The 17,060-nt window shown below is 48.8% G+C and overlaps 1 protein-coding gene and 1 non-coding gene across 2 annotated transcripts; one reads left to right on the forward strand and one right to left on the reverse strand.

Annotated features, from left to right (window-relative positions):
- Positions 1-490: 490 nt before the first annotated feature.
- MAP1LC3B (microtubule associated protein 1 light chain 3 beta) lies at positions 491-8,788 on the reverse strand. The gene is made up of 4 exons (XM_050903817.1): positions 8,721-8,788; positions 5,765-5,820; positions 3,156-3,262; positions 491-1,051 (listed from the first exon to the last, which is right to left on the reverse strand). Exons 1-4 carry the CDS (start codon positions 8,758-8,760, stop codon positions 877-879), a joined length of 378 nt encoding a protein of 125 aa, XP_050759774.1. The 5' UTR covers positions 8,761-8,788; the 3' UTR covers positions 491-876.
- Positions 8,789-16,924: 8,136 nt separating this feature from the next.
- Positions 16,925-16,997, forward strand: TRNAM-CAU (transfer RNA methionine (anticodon CAU)). Its single transcript has one exon. It is a non-coding gene; the product is annotated as a tRNA-Met (tRNA).
- Positions 16,998-17,060: the final 63 nt, after the last annotated feature.

Consider the following 17,060-nt stretch of genomic DNA (forward strand, 5'->3'; position numbering starts at 1 on the left):
CCCGGGTGCTGGCAGCGGGTCCCTCGACTACCTTCTCCCAGCAGACTCTCTGCCGGGCAAGGGAACGGCAAACCTCCGGGCTAGGGGGGATGATCTTTTGGAAGCGAGCTCATATGAACAACAGTGTTTCACTGAACACACAGGGATGGGAAATTCATAACAGACTGGAGTTTATTTCAGCGTGACCTGTCCAGGTGTGTATTTTACAGTTAAACACTTCCTAAAACTACAATAAAGCTGTGGTGTTTGGTACGAGTATTTCAGAAACCGGCACCATTCCTAAGTTTGCGGTGCCACAAAAAACTGAGACAAAAAGAGTTGTACTACCCCAGCTCACCCCAAGCGCTTGCCTTAACTCACTGCAGCACTGACACGAGTCTCATCGAGCTGCAGAAGACAAAGCTCCGCTTTGGAACATTAAAACATATTTGCTCTCATGAGAAGCCTTCCCATTTCAAAAAAAAAAAAAAAAAAAAAAAAAAAAGCTTTAAGGAATCATGGGGAGATTTTCCAGAAAACTGTCACACGAAACACTTTAGCTCCTCCCTGGTGCCTGTTTGCTCGTTAGAAGTCAATCGAGTGTCCCTTTATTTGCAATCGTCACATGCACAATTGGGTTCCATTCATAAAGTCCAGAAATGTAAATGTGCCTGTGTGGAATATTACAGCAGGTTTCGAAGCTGGAGGTGCTCGTCTGTACTGTTTAATAGTCACAAACAAGGCAAGGTAAGATGAGACACCTGCTAAAGCAAGACTATGCTAAGGTACTGAGAGCGTAGGTGACATCCGTTTCTTTCCCTGGGGTGTGTGTGGGGAAGAGTGGGGGTGATGGCCAAGGGTCAACCAAAATCCTAGGCTAGAAGCCGCTTGCGTGTCTTAGACAGAAGATTGCACTCCGAAAGTCTCCTGAGAGGCGTACACCATGTACAGGAACCCATCCTCATCCTTCTCGCTCTCGTACACCTCGGATATGGGCGTGGAAACGCTCACCATGCTGTGTCCGTTCACCAGGAGGAAGAAGGCCTGGTTGGAGTTCAGCTGGAGGCGTCGCCTGTTGGGGGGAGGTTGGGGGAGCGGGGTGGGGGGGAAGGAGTTTGACAGTGATGACTATGCATTTCCACTCACATTAACAAAGGCTTTAGGACAGATGGCAAAACAAAGTTCTCCACCACTGACAGCAGTAAGATGTCCCCACCCAAAGCAGCCCTGCCACTGGAGAAGACGTTTGCTTCCTACCTCAAAGCTGTAGTAAATTCCTCTACTAAGTCAGTCAGATACATCCGCTGACAGAAGCCTTTATTTCACTGGAAAAGCTACGCTCCAGAACGGCATTAAACTGAAGTGAAAAGGAGGAGGTACTCCTGGCCGGGACGATGCCCGTACAACCAGCGAACACGCAAGGCCTGCAGGACCTCTGGCTCGCAGCTTAGCTCAACAGCATCTCACTGGAAATGTAAACCCAGGCTGACCTTGAGAGATGCATGTGAAGAGGGGAGGGAGGACGGGCAGAGCTTCCACGCAAAGTCCCTGGACCTTTTAAACTCACTTCGTCATCAGCTCTGTAACAGCCTGCGTTTAACCTTTGGAGCATCTTGCCCGCTCTTCTCCTCCCTCCCAGGGGAAGCATCGTGGGAAGGGCAGAGAGCGACAGACTTCGCAGACTGCGTGGCACAGTAAACATCTAACTTCGGGGTTTTCCCTTGGATCGTTCATTCCAGTTGGGAGGAAATAATAGGTATTTCTGCTAAACAGCCTACTGGAAAGCAGGTTTGCAGAGAGGAGCTCTCTTACTACTTCCTAAACCAAGAGGAATTCAGATATGTGGAGGCGCAACCAAAGAAAGAAGGAAAGAACAACAGAAGAGCTTCCTGCCGCTTCCGCTCGCTGCTGAGGGGCAGCAGCAGCAGCTGGAAACAAGGATTTATTTAGCCTCCCAGCCACAGCCCTGGAAAGGGACCCTTCCAAAACCAAGCTCTAATCACTCCAGAGACAGCGGGTGAGAGGAGGCAGTAGCTATCTGAGGCTTGGGAAGGACAGGCTTTGCTATGCACAAGAGGAGCTGGCTGAGGACCAAGTCCAGCTGGTACCAAGTCATCTATTAACAATGAAGCCAAAGAAAAAAGGTGGGAAAAATCCTTCAGCTTGCTCTTAACTTTTTTGCCCAGGGCCTTTAATGTTCCCGAGAAATTCTGGAAGACTTGAGCAATCTGGTTCCTGCTTCCAAAACCCTATCTCACTGTCTTACTCCTGCAAGAGCTGGGATTTGCTTGCCATAGGCAGTTTTTGTACAAGCCTCGGAGGCAGGGAATTGTTTGGACACGTGAGACAACTTGCAGTTTTTACAGCTTGTGGCCCCCACGAACCAACTCCCTGCTATACCATGACCAACAAAAAGCAAACTGGTTTGCCGCTAACTTCCAAGTTTACCGCTTGAGAACTCTTACTAATCAAATATTCCTTCTACGCCAGGAAAAATGCACTTCTAGCAGAACGTCTGACCACAATTTTAGACCACACAACTTCCACTCCGTGGCTATTTCCCCTTTGCCTTTTCTTGTAAGGAAAGCTGAAGCACCGGAGCGGAGTGGTACTCAAGCCACAGTCTGTGCAAACAGCTGGGACAAAAAGACACTGGTCTGAACATGTGTTTTTCAGGCCTCAACACTGTCATTGAGGGAAACCTCATTTCACGATCAAAGGATGCCAACATCAAGCCTAAGCAACAGCTCAGAGCTCTGGCTATGAGCTCAAACTCCCCCTTCTGCGGGTGGGAAGAGGCAGGCACTCCGGAGAGGAACTCCCAGGCAGAACACCGAGAAGGCATCCTAAAAGAGCCAAGCAGAAAGCGCTGGAGCCCTGGGCCAGAAGCACCCATGTTAGACAGGGATTCACGGCCCCAGACTCCCTCCTACATCTCTGGGAACCAGTTATTCCTCTTGAAAGCAGACTAACAGCTCAGCTCTTTTCAGAGTTTTTTCTCCAGCAAAGCCAAAGGAAAAGCACCTTCTCATTAATTTGTCCTAGTGATGATACCAAGCGCTTGCTAGATGAATTTTCCATTTAAAGAGTTCCCAAATGCATACACCAGGTGGGGAATTAACAAAGAATCACAGTCTTAGGTTGATGCAACTTACACTGAAATCACAGCATACTACCTGATAATTTTGATTAGCTCGCTCATGTTGACATGATCTGGCACCAGGAACTTGGTCTTATCCAAAACTGGAAGCTGCTTCTCTCCCTTGTACCTTTCAATGATCACCTAAGAAGAAACACAAAAAGAAAGGAGCAGAAGAGGTGAAAGGCAGAAATGGTGACTGGTGTCCTCATCTCCCCCCTCCATTTTAAACACAGCAAAGCACAAGCCTTTATGCTAAACTCCATTTCCCTTCTTTTGTGAATGTAGTATCTCGAATCTGAAAAGGAACAATTATTATTATCTTCACGTGCTCCTCTTGTTCCGTTTGCAAGAGTCACTGCACAAAAGGGTAACAAACAGGGATTTAACAGCACACGTCCACAGCTTCAGTGCAGTTTTAGAACAGTTCATTTGCTGGAATCATTTAATCTAGCACTGAATTACCCAGCAACAAGGAAACCCAAGAAAAGATAGAGCACACTTCCCTCTAACACATTACAGTGGCTGACTAGGGGCTTCGGCTGCTACAGAAGTCTGCAAACTCAAGCAGTTTTCACCAGAATTTCTCCAGTTTCAGGCCATCTCTTTCTAAGAACTACACCTCCAGATTAGTATGCTGTTCCATTCACCTTCCATGGTTACTCTAATACATGAGCGAAAGCTACTTTTGAAGGGCATAAAGCCTCAAAGGAGAGAATTTCCTCATCCTTAATCTCAAGACAGCATGCTTCGGAACCAGTAATTCTGTCAAGATTGTTATGTAGTAACTACTTAATTCACGAGGAAATTGCAGATTTGCCAATTTAAGAAGCACCCTGCCCAGCAACTGTATATAGTTCCTGCTTTTAAGAAATTATCTCAGAATTCGTGTGCTCCCATTTCCACAGCCATGTGGGTTTTGTTGTTTTTAAATCAACGGTAGCTACGTGACACCATTCACTTGGATCATTTCCATGCTCACGGGGTCTGGCTGTGTTGATATTCAAAAGTTGCACAGGTAAAGAGATATTGAGCCAATTTAATTATATCAGAGAAAGACTTCCTTACACCAGTTTAAATAAATGCTGGCTCATTCTGGAAAAAAAACTAACACTATTTTTAAAAAGGTAGACCATAACCAATAGAAAATATTTCCAACAGCAAAATGAAGGATGTTGACAGCACAGGAGGGATTTACTAACTAGTGTGACGTTGCCATCCTATCTCATCCAGAACTGCTAATGATAATAATGAGGCAGTGACTCAAGCTAGGACATGGACAGGCAACCACAGCAAGCCTCCCGGGATCCCAGCAGGCCTCTGCCATAGCTGCGAGTTTGCATCACTGCATCTTCAGCAAGTTGCTTAGGTACCTCTGAATTTCTGCTAGTAATATGTCCATGGCTGACTTAAAATGAGAGCTTTGCTATAAATCAATGGCTTTCAATCTGTGGTCACAGAGCTTGGGGCTACGGCTAAGTGATCTGTGAAAGGTGGGTGAAAAAGCAATCTTCTGTCAGGAAACAAGATCTGTTAGGAAAGGCTTTTGGGAAAACTGCACATTCCAGAAAAGTCAGAAAAATCTCTCCTATAAAATATTACTTGTTCCCATGCCCAACAGCACAGTAAAACACCAGCAGCAGCTTTGAGATGAAAGAGTTTAAAGCTAAAGGAAAGCTGAAAACCTTTAGGTTTATATTTGACATGGAGGCAACAACTGCTTCTGCTAATGGACTTGCACTGGAACGGCAGACAGTTTGCAAGCAGTCTGTTCATAGAAGAATTTCCACTCACGAGGATCGTCAGCTCTCATCACTAAGAACCAAAGGCTGAGATATCCGATTACGTTCTCTCTTCTGACCCCCAAGATCTCCTGAGACCTTCCCTGTTCCACCAAATGGCCATAAGGACGGTTGCATTTATTGCTTACTGTGGTGACAGGCATCACACAAAAGCCCACCAGTTGTGAAGAACTCATCAGCAATATATCACAATCCCTGCCTTTCGCTTCCTAGGATGCTTTGCTTTGCATTTCTAACCTTGAGGATGCCATAAATAAAAGAAAATAAAAATTCAGGCAGCCTTCGGAGCTGACCAGCTAAAGAGGAGTGACAAGGTGAGGGCTGATCCCCACTTTGAGGTGGCCCAACACGAAGTGGAGGGGTTTGACAGCCAAGCAGCATTTCTGGAGACCTCAAGCAAAGGCCCATTTCCCGGAAGGCAAGCATTTCTGTCTTTCTCAGCACAGATTGGTGATGAAAGCCGTATCTGTCTCTACATTACTGTGTATTCTTATTGGTTAGCCTCTGCAGACTCTTCTTTTGGAGAAGAAAAACACTGAGACGAGAAGAGCTGAACACTCAGGATAATCTCAGAGCTCAGCCTGGGTGTGGTTTTCTCTGAAGTTACAACATGCAAATTCAATACACAGGAAACCCCATTTCCTCCAGTCCCAGCTAGCACCTTGCTCTACCACACTGACTGCCGCTTACTAGTTTGAGAACGATTCTGAAATCCAGGCTTAATGACCCTGAACGGCCAAATTTTAATTTGGTCTCATCAGCACAGCTCTTTTACAGGTTTCTAACTACTAAAAAGAACAAGAGACTGGAAATTGAAGTGAAAAATGAAAAGAACCAGACTTACTGGTATTTTAGTTGGATGCTGATCTCGAATCAGTCGTACATCTTCCACTCTTTGCTCTGCAAGAGATTAAAAAAAAGTCTGTTCAAACACCCACACTTAATGCTGTTATTACCTTATTTCTCCACCACTGAAGAGAGGGACAGCATGTTAGTAAAGGCCACAAAAGCAAATTCAGGCAAAGCAGTTTTCAAATGGGACAGCGCTGTCACAAGTAAAACCTCTCCTTTGACAGATGATACTTTGCTCTTTAACCCAAGGTGACAAGTGCTGCATGCACGCTGCCTGGGACTCCTAGAAAGTGGTAAAGGAGATAGCCTCCTCCCCACACCCCCCACACCCCCATTTTCTGCCCACTAAAGCAGACATTTAATCTCATAAATTTATGGCATCAAATTACACCACCCAAGTTAATGACTAAATATCCTGTACTATTTCTGCGAGATCCCAGAAGAGGAAGTTGTCAACAATTACTTGAGACCTAAGACTAGCCGAAGCCTGGCAGCATCAGCTTACGCCATGCGTTCTAGTATTACCGAATTACAGTTTTCTATTTTGATTACGCCGCACCCATTGTTGCAGAAGCTGTTGGTAGGTTCTTGCGTACCTAGACATTTCACCGCTCCCTGTGCCAGTTTTCAGGATAAAGTTCACCTCTCCTCAGACATAAATATTAATAGCACAGATATTAAAAACCAGGCTGAAGTACACATCCGAGGCAAAGTAAACAGGCGCAGTTGCTTTTAGAGGCTGTTGCATCTGCTTATACCCTGCCTACTTTCAGATTCAGTGAACTCAATTTTAACCTCTCCAGTTCTTTTTCAGCAGGCTGGGGCTTTCCAGGCCATCTCCATCTTACAAACACCTCTCAGAGAGAAGATTTAGTGTTGCATCACAGCTTTGACAGACACCTACCTAGGGAGAGGTGCTGCTCACGGGAGAGGAAGAGCTTAGATCAGCACTCATCAGCCCAACTCATCGCTGGTATGCTAATGCACAGGACACACTACCTGTCCCATCACTCAGCAATAACATCACGCAGCTCTCCATTAGTCCACATTACGTTTGTGTGCATGAAAGACATCTCTGCGCCTTCTTATGAGCCCAGTAAGGAAATGCAACTCACGTGAATCACGGTTTTAAGCTGGAGGTGAATCAAGCAGAACTAAGGCAAGGAGTATGCAAAGCCTTCACCTGACTGCAAGACCAAGAACCTGAAAGCCATCCTGCTTCACTTCTCGCAGCCCAAGCCATGCTCTTACAGACCAGCATTAACACTTCAAGGGCAGAGATTACTAGCTATTTAAAATACTTTTTAAGATTAACCAGCAACACAAGAGATACGGGGAGCGCATGAGACCAACCGTCAACCTAGCAAGCACAGAGAGGTTTGACTAACTTTTCAACTGAAACAGGTTTGTTCACGGCAGTGTTATTCAGCAGAATTTCCTGGAGTAGAAGGAACATAAACCGGACAAATCGTTGAGATTATTGTATATGGCATGTTCAAAATCAGGCCTCGGTCAGCCACAGATAAACACTGTTCTCTGACGACATTAGTTGCAGTGGCAACTGCTTGGCTGCCATCCTAGCTGAACTTAATACCTGCAATAGAGGCTGCTGACAGGCGACAGGGTCAACAACAGTTTTGGAAGACTCCTAGCTTAAATGCAGACCGTGTTAGATCAAAATTCTCCCCGCTTCAATGCGGACAACAGCTTATGTTTAACAGAACAGCAAAGGCAACGGTGGGCACACCAGAAAGCTCTCTTAAGCAGCTTGACTTCAACCCAAAGGCAGAAGGAAAAGAAAATCTGGATCAATTACTTCCACCAATTCCATTTTACGTACAGGATTTTATAGTTCACGCAGAAATAGGTTACGCTGCCAGTTCTCGTTACCCTCGGAGCGTTTCAGCCTACCTCACCGACACACGTGAACAGATACTGAGCTCTTTGATTGCTTTGGTCCCATCCTAAGCACAGCAAGAAGCGTTGGCACCGCTCTATCAAGGCTGTTCCTTCTAGAAAGAGACTAATCTCATTTCCCCAGCCATCATTACACAGCTCTTTTCGATGCCTTGCTAGTTTCCAATAACTAAACGGAGACAGGAGGCATATATCCCAGTCCCCTCGCAGCTCCCCGGGTAGAGAATTCCTCGCACCGTGCCAAGCACCAAACTGCAAGTGGAGCTTAATTCTCCTGTCAATAGCGCAGACGAAGCCGGACACTGAGCAGACACGTCGGGAGGGAAGGGCAGGCCCAGCTCCTGGCACACAACGCAAAGGGATGTTTCCAGGCTCCCGGGAATTTTGCAGTCGATAATGGATGATGTGGAGAGGCGATCTCCCCACCCCAAACCCTTCTCCCAACGCAGTGCAGAGCTCACCCCGGCGCAGCGCTGCCACCCACCTCCACACCTCGTTCACACACACACCACCCCCACCCACCCACCCACCCACCCACCCAAAAAAGACCCCTAGCCCAAACCTCCAGCCTCTGGCCCCCCAGCGGAGAGGCTCGCCCACCTTGCCGGGGCGGAACAAGCCCCACGGCCGCGCAGGGGAGCGGAGGCCGGGCCGGGGCTTGCCTCCATTTCAGCCCCGAGCAGGCGGCGACTCCCTTTCCGCCCCAGCAGCCGGGGACACCCGCGCAACCCTCGGCGGAGCGGCACGGCGACGCCGGTGATCGGGGCAGGGCGGCCGGGCCCGCTCCGGCCGCGGACCCCCGCCGTCAGCAGGAGCCGGCCCCTGCCTGAGTCTCACCGCGGCTCCTAACGAGATCTGCCCCCTCCCCGCCCCGCCGATTCCGCCCCGCAGGGAGGGCAGCGGCCGCCGGCCTGCCCCGCCGGCCGCCCCCGCAGCCCGCCCGCCTAGCGACGAGGCCCGGAGGGGGCCGGGGCAGCCGGCAGGCCCTGTCAGCGATTCTGCCCTGCCGCGTCCCTTCCCGGGGAGCTCACCGAAGGTGCGGCGCTGCTTGAAGCTCTTCTCCGAGGGCATGGCGGCGGCGGCTCGGCCTCAGGCCCGGTGGCTGCTCTGCGCGGCGGCAGCGGACGACTCCGAGTGCCGGCGCCCGCCCCCCGCCGCCGCCACCGGCAACTCCGCCGTCAGCTGACGCCGCGCGTCACGGCGGGGCGGGCACCGGCCGCGGCGGCGACGCCGACATCTTGAGTGTGGCGGGGCGGACCGCCCGCCGCCTTCCTGCGGCTGGTCGCCGCGCCCCGGCGCCTCGTCCCGCGGGGTACACGGCCATGGCTGCCTCAGTGCCCTGCCATGTTCCTCCTCGGCGACACACAGCCATGGCCGTCTCGGAGTGCCCTGCCAGTGTACCCCCTCAGCGAAAGACAGCCATGGCCACCTCAGAGTGCCCAGCCAGTGTACTCCCTCAGCGACACACAGCCATGGCCGCCTCAGAGTGCCCTGCCAGTGTACTCCCTCAGCAAAAGACAGCCATGCCGCCCAGTCCCGCCACTCCCCAGCAACAGCCATGCCGCCTCAGAGTGCCCTGCCAGTGTACCCCCTCAGCAAAGACAGCCATGGCCACCTCAGAGTGCCCTGCCAGTGTACTCCCTCAGCGACACACAGCCATGGCCACCTCAGAGTGCCCTGCCAGTGTACTCCCTCAGCAAAAGACAGCCATGGCCGCCTCAGAGTGCCCTGCCAGTGTACTCCCTCAGCAAAAGACAGCCATGGCCGCCTCAGAGTGCCCTGCCAGTGTACCCCCTCAGCGAAAGCCATGGCCACCTCAGAGTGCCCTGCCAGTGTACCCCCTCAGCGAAAGACAGCCATGGCCACCTCAGAGTGCCCTGCCAGTGCACTCCCTCAGCGATACACAGCCATGGCTGCCTCAGAGTGCCCTGCCAGTGTACTCCCTCAGTGAAAGACAGCCATGGCCACCTTGGGGCACCCCGCCATGTCCCCCTCAGCAACATACGGCCATGGCCGCCTCGGAGTGCCCTACCATGTTGCCCCTCAACAACGCACAGCCATGGCTGCTTCAAAGTGCCCTGCCAGTGTCCACCCTCAGCAAAAGATAGCCATGGCCACCTTGGGGCACCCTGACATGCCCCTCTCTCAGCAACACATGGCCATGGCCGCCTCAAAGTGCCTTGCCATGTTCCCCCTCAGCAACACACAGCCATGGCCACCTTGGAGTGGCCCACCATGTCCTCCCTCAACAACATGTGCTTTTAAGCGACTTTGCCTCCCTGCAGAGGTGCAAGTTTAGTGATTTGCCTTCAGTTTGCCTTCAGCATACATAGACATGAGTATGAGGAGGCCGTAGTAAAGTTTACGTTCGGGGAACAAAATTTTAGGAGCAGGTGTTCCTATTCACTTCGAAGCCCACCACCCGGTCTCGTGCAGTTTGTCAGGAATTGATTAGATCGCAAACAATTTCAGTCGCAAGCCAAGTTTGCTCGCGTTCATCCTGCAGATACCACGTCGCGATTAAAAATGCCCAACTGTTTCCTCCTTTAGCAGCTTTCTGACACAAGCTGTTGGCTGTAGACTTTCAGCTGCCTTTCTTTCTCTTTCTCTCACATATGGTCCCGGCACCGTGTTTTGAAATATAAGAATGATTTTGAAGCAATAGGGCTACACAATCTCGCTGTACAATCCAACTTCTGCGGCTGAAGGGACAGGGAGTTGCAGCCAGCAGTGTCCTTAGGAGTTCAGGCAGAAGGACCATTTTCTAACCGGCTTAGAGATTATCAGGGGTGTTGCATTTTTTGGGGTGGAACGCCGCATTGAAGTTAGAGTGCTGCTGCGCTCACACGCTGGAATGAGGGTTCGTTACCTAATTTTGTGATTCAGGGTCATACAGTTCTGGTGGCTGTATAATTATAGGATGAGACCATTAAAGGTGTGACTAAGCAAGGAAAGAAAAACAGCCCTAAGGTCTATGAATGCTCTATCCATCACATCGCTGTCCAGGGACAGCAGGTGAGACATAGTGGATGATCATCAAAAGGCTGATACATCTGAAACTTAAACTAGCAATCCCAAATTTCTGTTTCAACAGAATTCTTTCTTATTTAAACGACTGCCTTTTAAAAACCATTTCCCGGGCTGAGGAAATCCCGCCACGCTCTCGGACTTGTAGCTCAGGGGCTGCCGCAGGCTGTGTGGCTGCGGGCAGGAGGACAAGCCCCGGTGAAACCACATAGCGTTGTTTTTGGGGTGTACAGGTGAGTGCCGGTGGCAGGGCCGACAATACCCAGTGCTGTGTGTCGTGCGGTTTTCCTCCACGCTACCAACTGTTAGCAGGGCTGCAGCTCAGGCTGAAAGCATCCATATGGTGCTTAGGAAGAGCCACAATCAGAGTATCTGCTGACAGGCTGGGCTATCACATGTTCCACTCATGAATAATCTGCAGAGACTGTGAGAAGGAAAACTTAGATCCACACCGAGACTCGCTTGACCTTTCCCTCCTCATCTCAGCCTTCGCCTGTGTCTGCATGTCGACAGCACAGACAGTTGGCGGGTCTGGATTTGAGAAAGGTGTTAGGCGCAGTTGGAATGACAGCATGGACATAGCCTTTGGGACCAGCTCTGCCTAAGCGCAATTCTCCACCCCTAGTGAGAAAATGCTGCTTTTGAAAATGCTTTTGCTTCAGACTTGGTGACTGCGCTGGAACAGAGCCCTTGAAAAATCTAGCCCGCAGAGCATTTTTATTCTAGTCTGAGAACACTTTACAAAGCATTTAGCCTGAAGAAGAGAAGACTTAACTGAAGGGAGACATTATATCGTCTTCAAATATGCAAAAGGTTGCTGCAGAGCAGGAGGGAATTAGCTCTTCTCTGCATGCAGTGAGTCTAGGACAAGAAATAATGAGCTTACATCTTGGAAAAGGCGATAGAAATTAGACGTTGGGTTAAGGGTAAGAATCGTTGCGCAACGGAATAAATTGCCTAGGAAAGCAGTGGAATAGTCACCATCGGATATTTTTATTTAACAAGAAGTTAGTAAAACATATGTTCTGAAGAGTTTAGGGAGAATTGTTCTTATCTCAGGGAGAAGGATGGGGTAAATAATCTCTTACAATACCTGTCAGCCCTAGTTTTTCATGAAGCAAAAGAGATGTGATTTGCCCAACCTTACAAAGCAGGTTAGAGCGGAAGCTGGGTTTGGATTCCAGCTCAGATCCTCGTGTCTGCACCCTATACAGCAGGCTATACTAAATCTTAAGTCTGAAGTAAAAAAAAAAAGCCAGGTTTTCCCAACTGTTGTATCTTCCACAAGGTTGGGGTTTTTTTTGTTAAAAAGCCAGTATGAATGGTGACTCCAAATGCTAGCTGGTGTTTACAGCATTTCCCTGGGGAAAAACTCCCGCTTTTCCTGTTTTTTTCATATGAGCTGCCTCACAACAAAGTGAGTGTATTTCACAATCAGAATTATAAACCATCCCCTCATTTCTCTGGTACAACAGTACCGAAAAGGCTTTTTACAGTGAATAGACGAAGCTGTTCCTCTGCAGTGCTACACCCTTACTGGAAGACAGCACTTTAGTGTCTGGGGCTATTAGCTCAGCAGCTGTCAGCAGTATTAAATTCCCCAGAAACATGGAGAGAAAACCCCCATAAAATAAAAGGAAGGGCGCTGTGCTGAGAGTAACTTGCATTTAAACCTGAATCAAAATACCTTCCCTCAGTTATTTTCTCATGAATTGTTCTTATTGATCTAGCTCAGCTAAAGATCAATGTGGGCCTTGACTTTTTAACGCAGTGTGCAGCCATTACCCAGCTACTATTGGAGATTTTCAGACAGAATCAGATTGTAGCGAATTGCTTGCAATGCCTTAAAATAACTCTTCTGAGAAGTTTTAATCTTAAATTTGTCTTCAGATGGCGACTACCCTATGAACAAATTCCCAAACTTCAAATTTCTCTGCAGAAGTCACCTTCTGAGTTAGGAGAACTCTAGCAAGAAGTGATGAGAATGACAAAATACCTCTCTCTTGTTGGCATATAAAAGTGTAATTTGAGAAAAGTGAAACTAAAGAAACCGCTCGCAAAACATTTTCCCTGTGTCGGTTTTCACTGAAGTCTAACAACAGATGAGCCTGTCCCTCAGTGGGAACGCTAACACTCTCCCTCTCCTCTATCTGGCCACCTATTTCACAAGACTTTTGGAATATAACACTTTCAAGATTATTAGACAGATGCTTTTTAGGATGGTAAATCCAAACTAACACACAGACGTATGCAATGTCATCACAAAACCATCATTTTCTTAGAATGTTTGGCTGAAAACTCATTGCACTCCCCCTGCAAGAAGTATTGCCCAAGACATCATTGCCATGTACCGTAACCCTGACATCAGTTACTGCTGCTACTGCTGTTCCAGCAAACATTTCTTGGCTTCAGGATCAAGTTTTAAACGGGAGCCATTGGTTTCACAAGGAAACACAGTAAATCAGTTGGTGTAAGCAACAATAACTTATGTTTATGTACTACCTTTCACTCAAAAAGATCCATAACGTCTTGGCAAGCAGTAACGACAGTGTGAGTGCGGGAGGCGTAGCAGGGAAGTTGTGGAATAATACAGCATGCAACAAAGTCTTCCACTGATTTTTTATATTCCTAGGATTTAAGCAATTCCACACATATTCAAATATTAACCGAGTACTACGTAGCCTGTGGCTTCAGTAAACACCCTCCTTATTTACATTGTGAGAAACTGAGGCATGCAGAGGTTCAGTGACCCGCCTGTGATTGCACAACCATTGCTCAGCAGCCGACCCAGTAATAGCATCTCGAACACCTGACTGCCTGTCCCGTGATCTGTCCTGGACAGGATAATGCTGCTGCGAACTGAGCTGCCAGAGGTGTTGGGCACAATGAAATTCTTCAGGCTGGACCGTGGCCAAAGCTGGAAGAACAACAACTGCTTCTAGTAGAAGTGCTATAAAGTCTTTGGTGACCCTAAGCACTCATGACCACCGCTGATCATCAGATCGACTAGTATCTCATTGCAAGGTCAGTGTGTTGAAGAGAGACCATACCCTCTTTCATAAGGAGAGGGCACCGAGCTCAGCTCTAAAGCAGAAGGATGCAAAACACCTCCTGAGTCATCGGCAGCATTTTCTGCAGTGCTCTGGATTTTCCCCAAAGAGCCCAGTCTGTCCACTGGTCAGTTTATCCTGCAAAATCTGGTGAGATCAACGTCCAGACAGAAAAGAAGAAGGTGGGAAATACTAAAATGAGGATGAGGAGAGCTATTTTCCAGCTTAAAATAGCAAGGAAAGAATATCTGAGATGGAAATATGTACATCACCAAAGCAAAATTCTTTGGTCTTTCTACTGAAATACTCTCTCTTCGAAGTGTCCTGCCTCCAACGATGCTTATTACAAAGCAGAAATCGCACTGCAGGCTTATGCCAAAAAAACATGCTGCAAATACTTTGTGTGGCAAACAGGGATGGCAAAGAGGGTTTGTTCATCTGTCTCGGCCAGCCTTGCCATACTTTTCTGTCCCTCTTGCCAAATGGAAAATAAATAATTCTCTCCTAGCTGTTCAGGTTATAATTGGCTGAATATGCCATCAGCTGGCTCATCCCTGCTCAGAGGCTGGGAAGGCATAAACACTTCCAGGATTACAGAAAATGAGGACACTAACTTTGGGACGAATCCAAAGCCCTTTAGAGTGAGCGTGAAGACTAATTGACTATAGCGAGAGCTGCATCAGCTCCTTAATTGCTGAAGGGAAATAAAACAATAAAATTTCCCCTTTTAGTACCTACTTTTTCAAGAGCCCTGTGGTAATGGCTGCAAGCTGCCTGCCTGAAACAGCAGGACTGGAAATCTCTGGGCTATTACTCTGGTAATGTTTACAAAGAAAGGTGCTCAGACACTTGGTAGCGCCACAGAGGATGGGAGACGATGATAACGTACTTTTACTGCTTTCCCTGTCGTCACAAATAAAGCTGGTAGATTCAGATAATGGATTCAGTAACATAGGGGAGAAAGTGCCAATTTTATAGTCGGATGACAGGGTGGTAAACACTGAACTTGTCAGTTATATTCAGCTATAAGCACTCTGTTCTGCACCAGCTCTCCGTCTCCTGTGCCCCAAGGAGCTTTGCTGTGCCCAGCCTCCAAACTCTCCGCTTGTAACTATTGTGTGACGCTCTGCAAGAACAGCACCGGAAACCTCTTCTGTCTGGGTCTTGAAACTTGGAGTGGTGACAACGATTGTTTCTCCTCTCTGATGTGATGAGAGGCTGGGATTCCCTCACTCCGCTCCATGGGAAGGGGAAACACGGTCAGCCCGAGCACTGAGAGCCCACAGGGCTTGTCCCATTGCCTCTGACTTTGCTGGGCTTCGCTCCCTGCCAGGTGACATCGGTGCATCATGGAGGTGGGCACTGCCTTTCAGCCGGACAGACTTTTCCCCTTCTTCCTCTTAATCTGGAGGAAATGGGCATGGGGCGATGGAACTCCGTGGGAATTGGCATGGATTTACGATGGGCTGTCCTGCCTTCTGCTGGGTTGGACTGGAAAGGGGGTCAGTGGGCCAGGGGGAAAGTCTGATCAGTGAGGGATGGAGCAGGACACAGCGGCTCAGCATCCATGGAGCCAAGGCTGTGGGATAAAGTTGTAGGGGTCAGGTGGGTGAGGGAAAGGGAGAGAAGGTTGTAGGGTGGTTAGGCACAGCAGGAGGATTCAGAGGAAAAGGAGAAAGAAGAAAGTCCAGATAAAAATAGAAAATGCAAAAGAGGGAAAAGCATGTGTGTGCTGTAGACTGCTGAGTTTCTGCTCGAGGCAATGTCACCAAGGACATCTTTTGTTTCATTCACACGAAAATCCTTGCCACCAGTACTTTTCCTGTCCTCTGCACGAATCCATCAGTTCCTAAAAACAGACAGACATGACAAGGCCTTCTAGAGCTGCGTCAGAAACTTTGAGTACCAGCTGAGTGTAATTTAACACAGGGGAAAAACCATGTGATTCAATACAGGTGGAAAGCAGCTACAGACATATTTCCAAACAGTTGATGTTTGGTTTAGGTGACTCATTGTCCATGTGCCTTGTTTTAGATACTTGGAGCAGCTTTTCTTAATTTAATCAGAATTGTGGGCACTAAACTTGTCCATCACTGAAGCCCCAAAGGATTAGCACACTATTAAAAATGACATCCTCATTCTGCACGCGGGCAGTGTTGGAGGGAGGAATGCAGCGGTTCAGGCTGTAAGAAGCCGCGTGTTTACTCATTCCGTGGTTGTAGCAATTTTGTTCACACCACGAGCCTCGCAGCCTGGATTCATCATCTGATCGTCCCGCATGCGTGGCCATCCAGATCCTTGGAAATCAGGGTATTGCCCCCCTGACAACAAGAGCTGCCCACTAGACCCTTGGCAAAATCCTTGGGCTGTCCAACGCAACCCAAACACCTCTTCTTGTCTGGTGGGATTGATGTCCAAAGGCACGTTCCTCCTTCATCTTCTGCCAGTTGCTTGCTCTGCAGGCGAACAGCCTCCCTGCAGTGACCCTTGTGGGCGAGGTTTGGAGACTTTCTGCATCAATTAAATGTCTGTTTTCCGGTCTTCTTCCAGTTTAGGTATTTGTCTCTTGATTGGCATGGTGACCGCTGCCTTGAGACCCTCACTGAGGGTGAGGCCTGTCGATTAGGATTCAGGGCAGCACTTCTGCCAGCATTGCAGGGGACCCTCTTCTGCTGAGCGCTTCACTGAATGCACAGAGTTCATTTCACTGCAGAAATCCCAGTCGAACAGCGACTTCACAGCAGAGGCGCAAACGAGGTTGGCTTTAATTTTTGTAATTATGTGGAAACAACTTGATTTCCTTGCGAGCGTGTTGTCAATGCAGCCCTCGCAGTCCGTTCCTGACCAGTGGAGCTGGATGAGGACGTTGAGGGACCCCGAAGGACTCTTTCAGGAATGCAGCTGTTTTGCAGAACAGCATGGGAAAGAGGAGCCATTTGCAAAAACTGTCAGGTCTGTCTTGCAGAAAAACATGGGAAAAGAATGAATTGGAAAAAAAAAAACCCACCCCAAACCAAACCAGGTCTGTCCTGCAGAAAAAGGAGCCGTTTGCAAGGAAAGGAGGTCTCTCGGGCAGCACCCCAGGGGACGGCACCGGCAGGGCCACGGGGCGGGGGGGCCGGCGGAAGGGCGCCGTGCGGGGCGGTAGTTCTCGAGGAGCCTCGTTAGCGCAGTAGGTAGCGCGTCAGTCTCATAATCTGAAGGTCGTGAGTTCGATCCTCACACGGGGCAAGCAGTGGTTTCCTCCTTTTCCTCCTCCCGCGGGCAGGCAGGACTCTCCAAGAGACGGGAATA

The sequence above is a fragment of the Gymnogyps californianus genome, chromosome 12 (assembly GCF_018139145.2).
Source record: "Gymnogyps californianus isolate 813 chromosome 12, ASM1813914v2, whole genome shotgun sequence".
Taxonomy (NCBI): domain Eukaryota; kingdom Metazoa; phylum Chordata; class Aves; order Accipitriformes; family Cathartidae; genus Gymnogyps; species Gymnogyps californianus.

Coding starts and splice junctions, on each gene's coding strand:
- MAP1LC3B (XM_050903817.1), bottom strand. CDS start 8,760: ATGCCCTCGGAGAAGAGCTTCAAGCAGCGCCGCACCTTCG. Junction 5,821..8,720: donor CAAGCAGCGCCGCACCTTCG/GTGAGCTCCCCG, acceptor AATCTCTTGCAG/AGCAAAGAGTGGAAGATGTA. Junction 3,263..5,764: donor AGCATCCAACTAAAATACCA/GTAAGTCTGGTT, acceptor GTTTCTTCTTAG/GTGATCATTGAAAGGTACAA.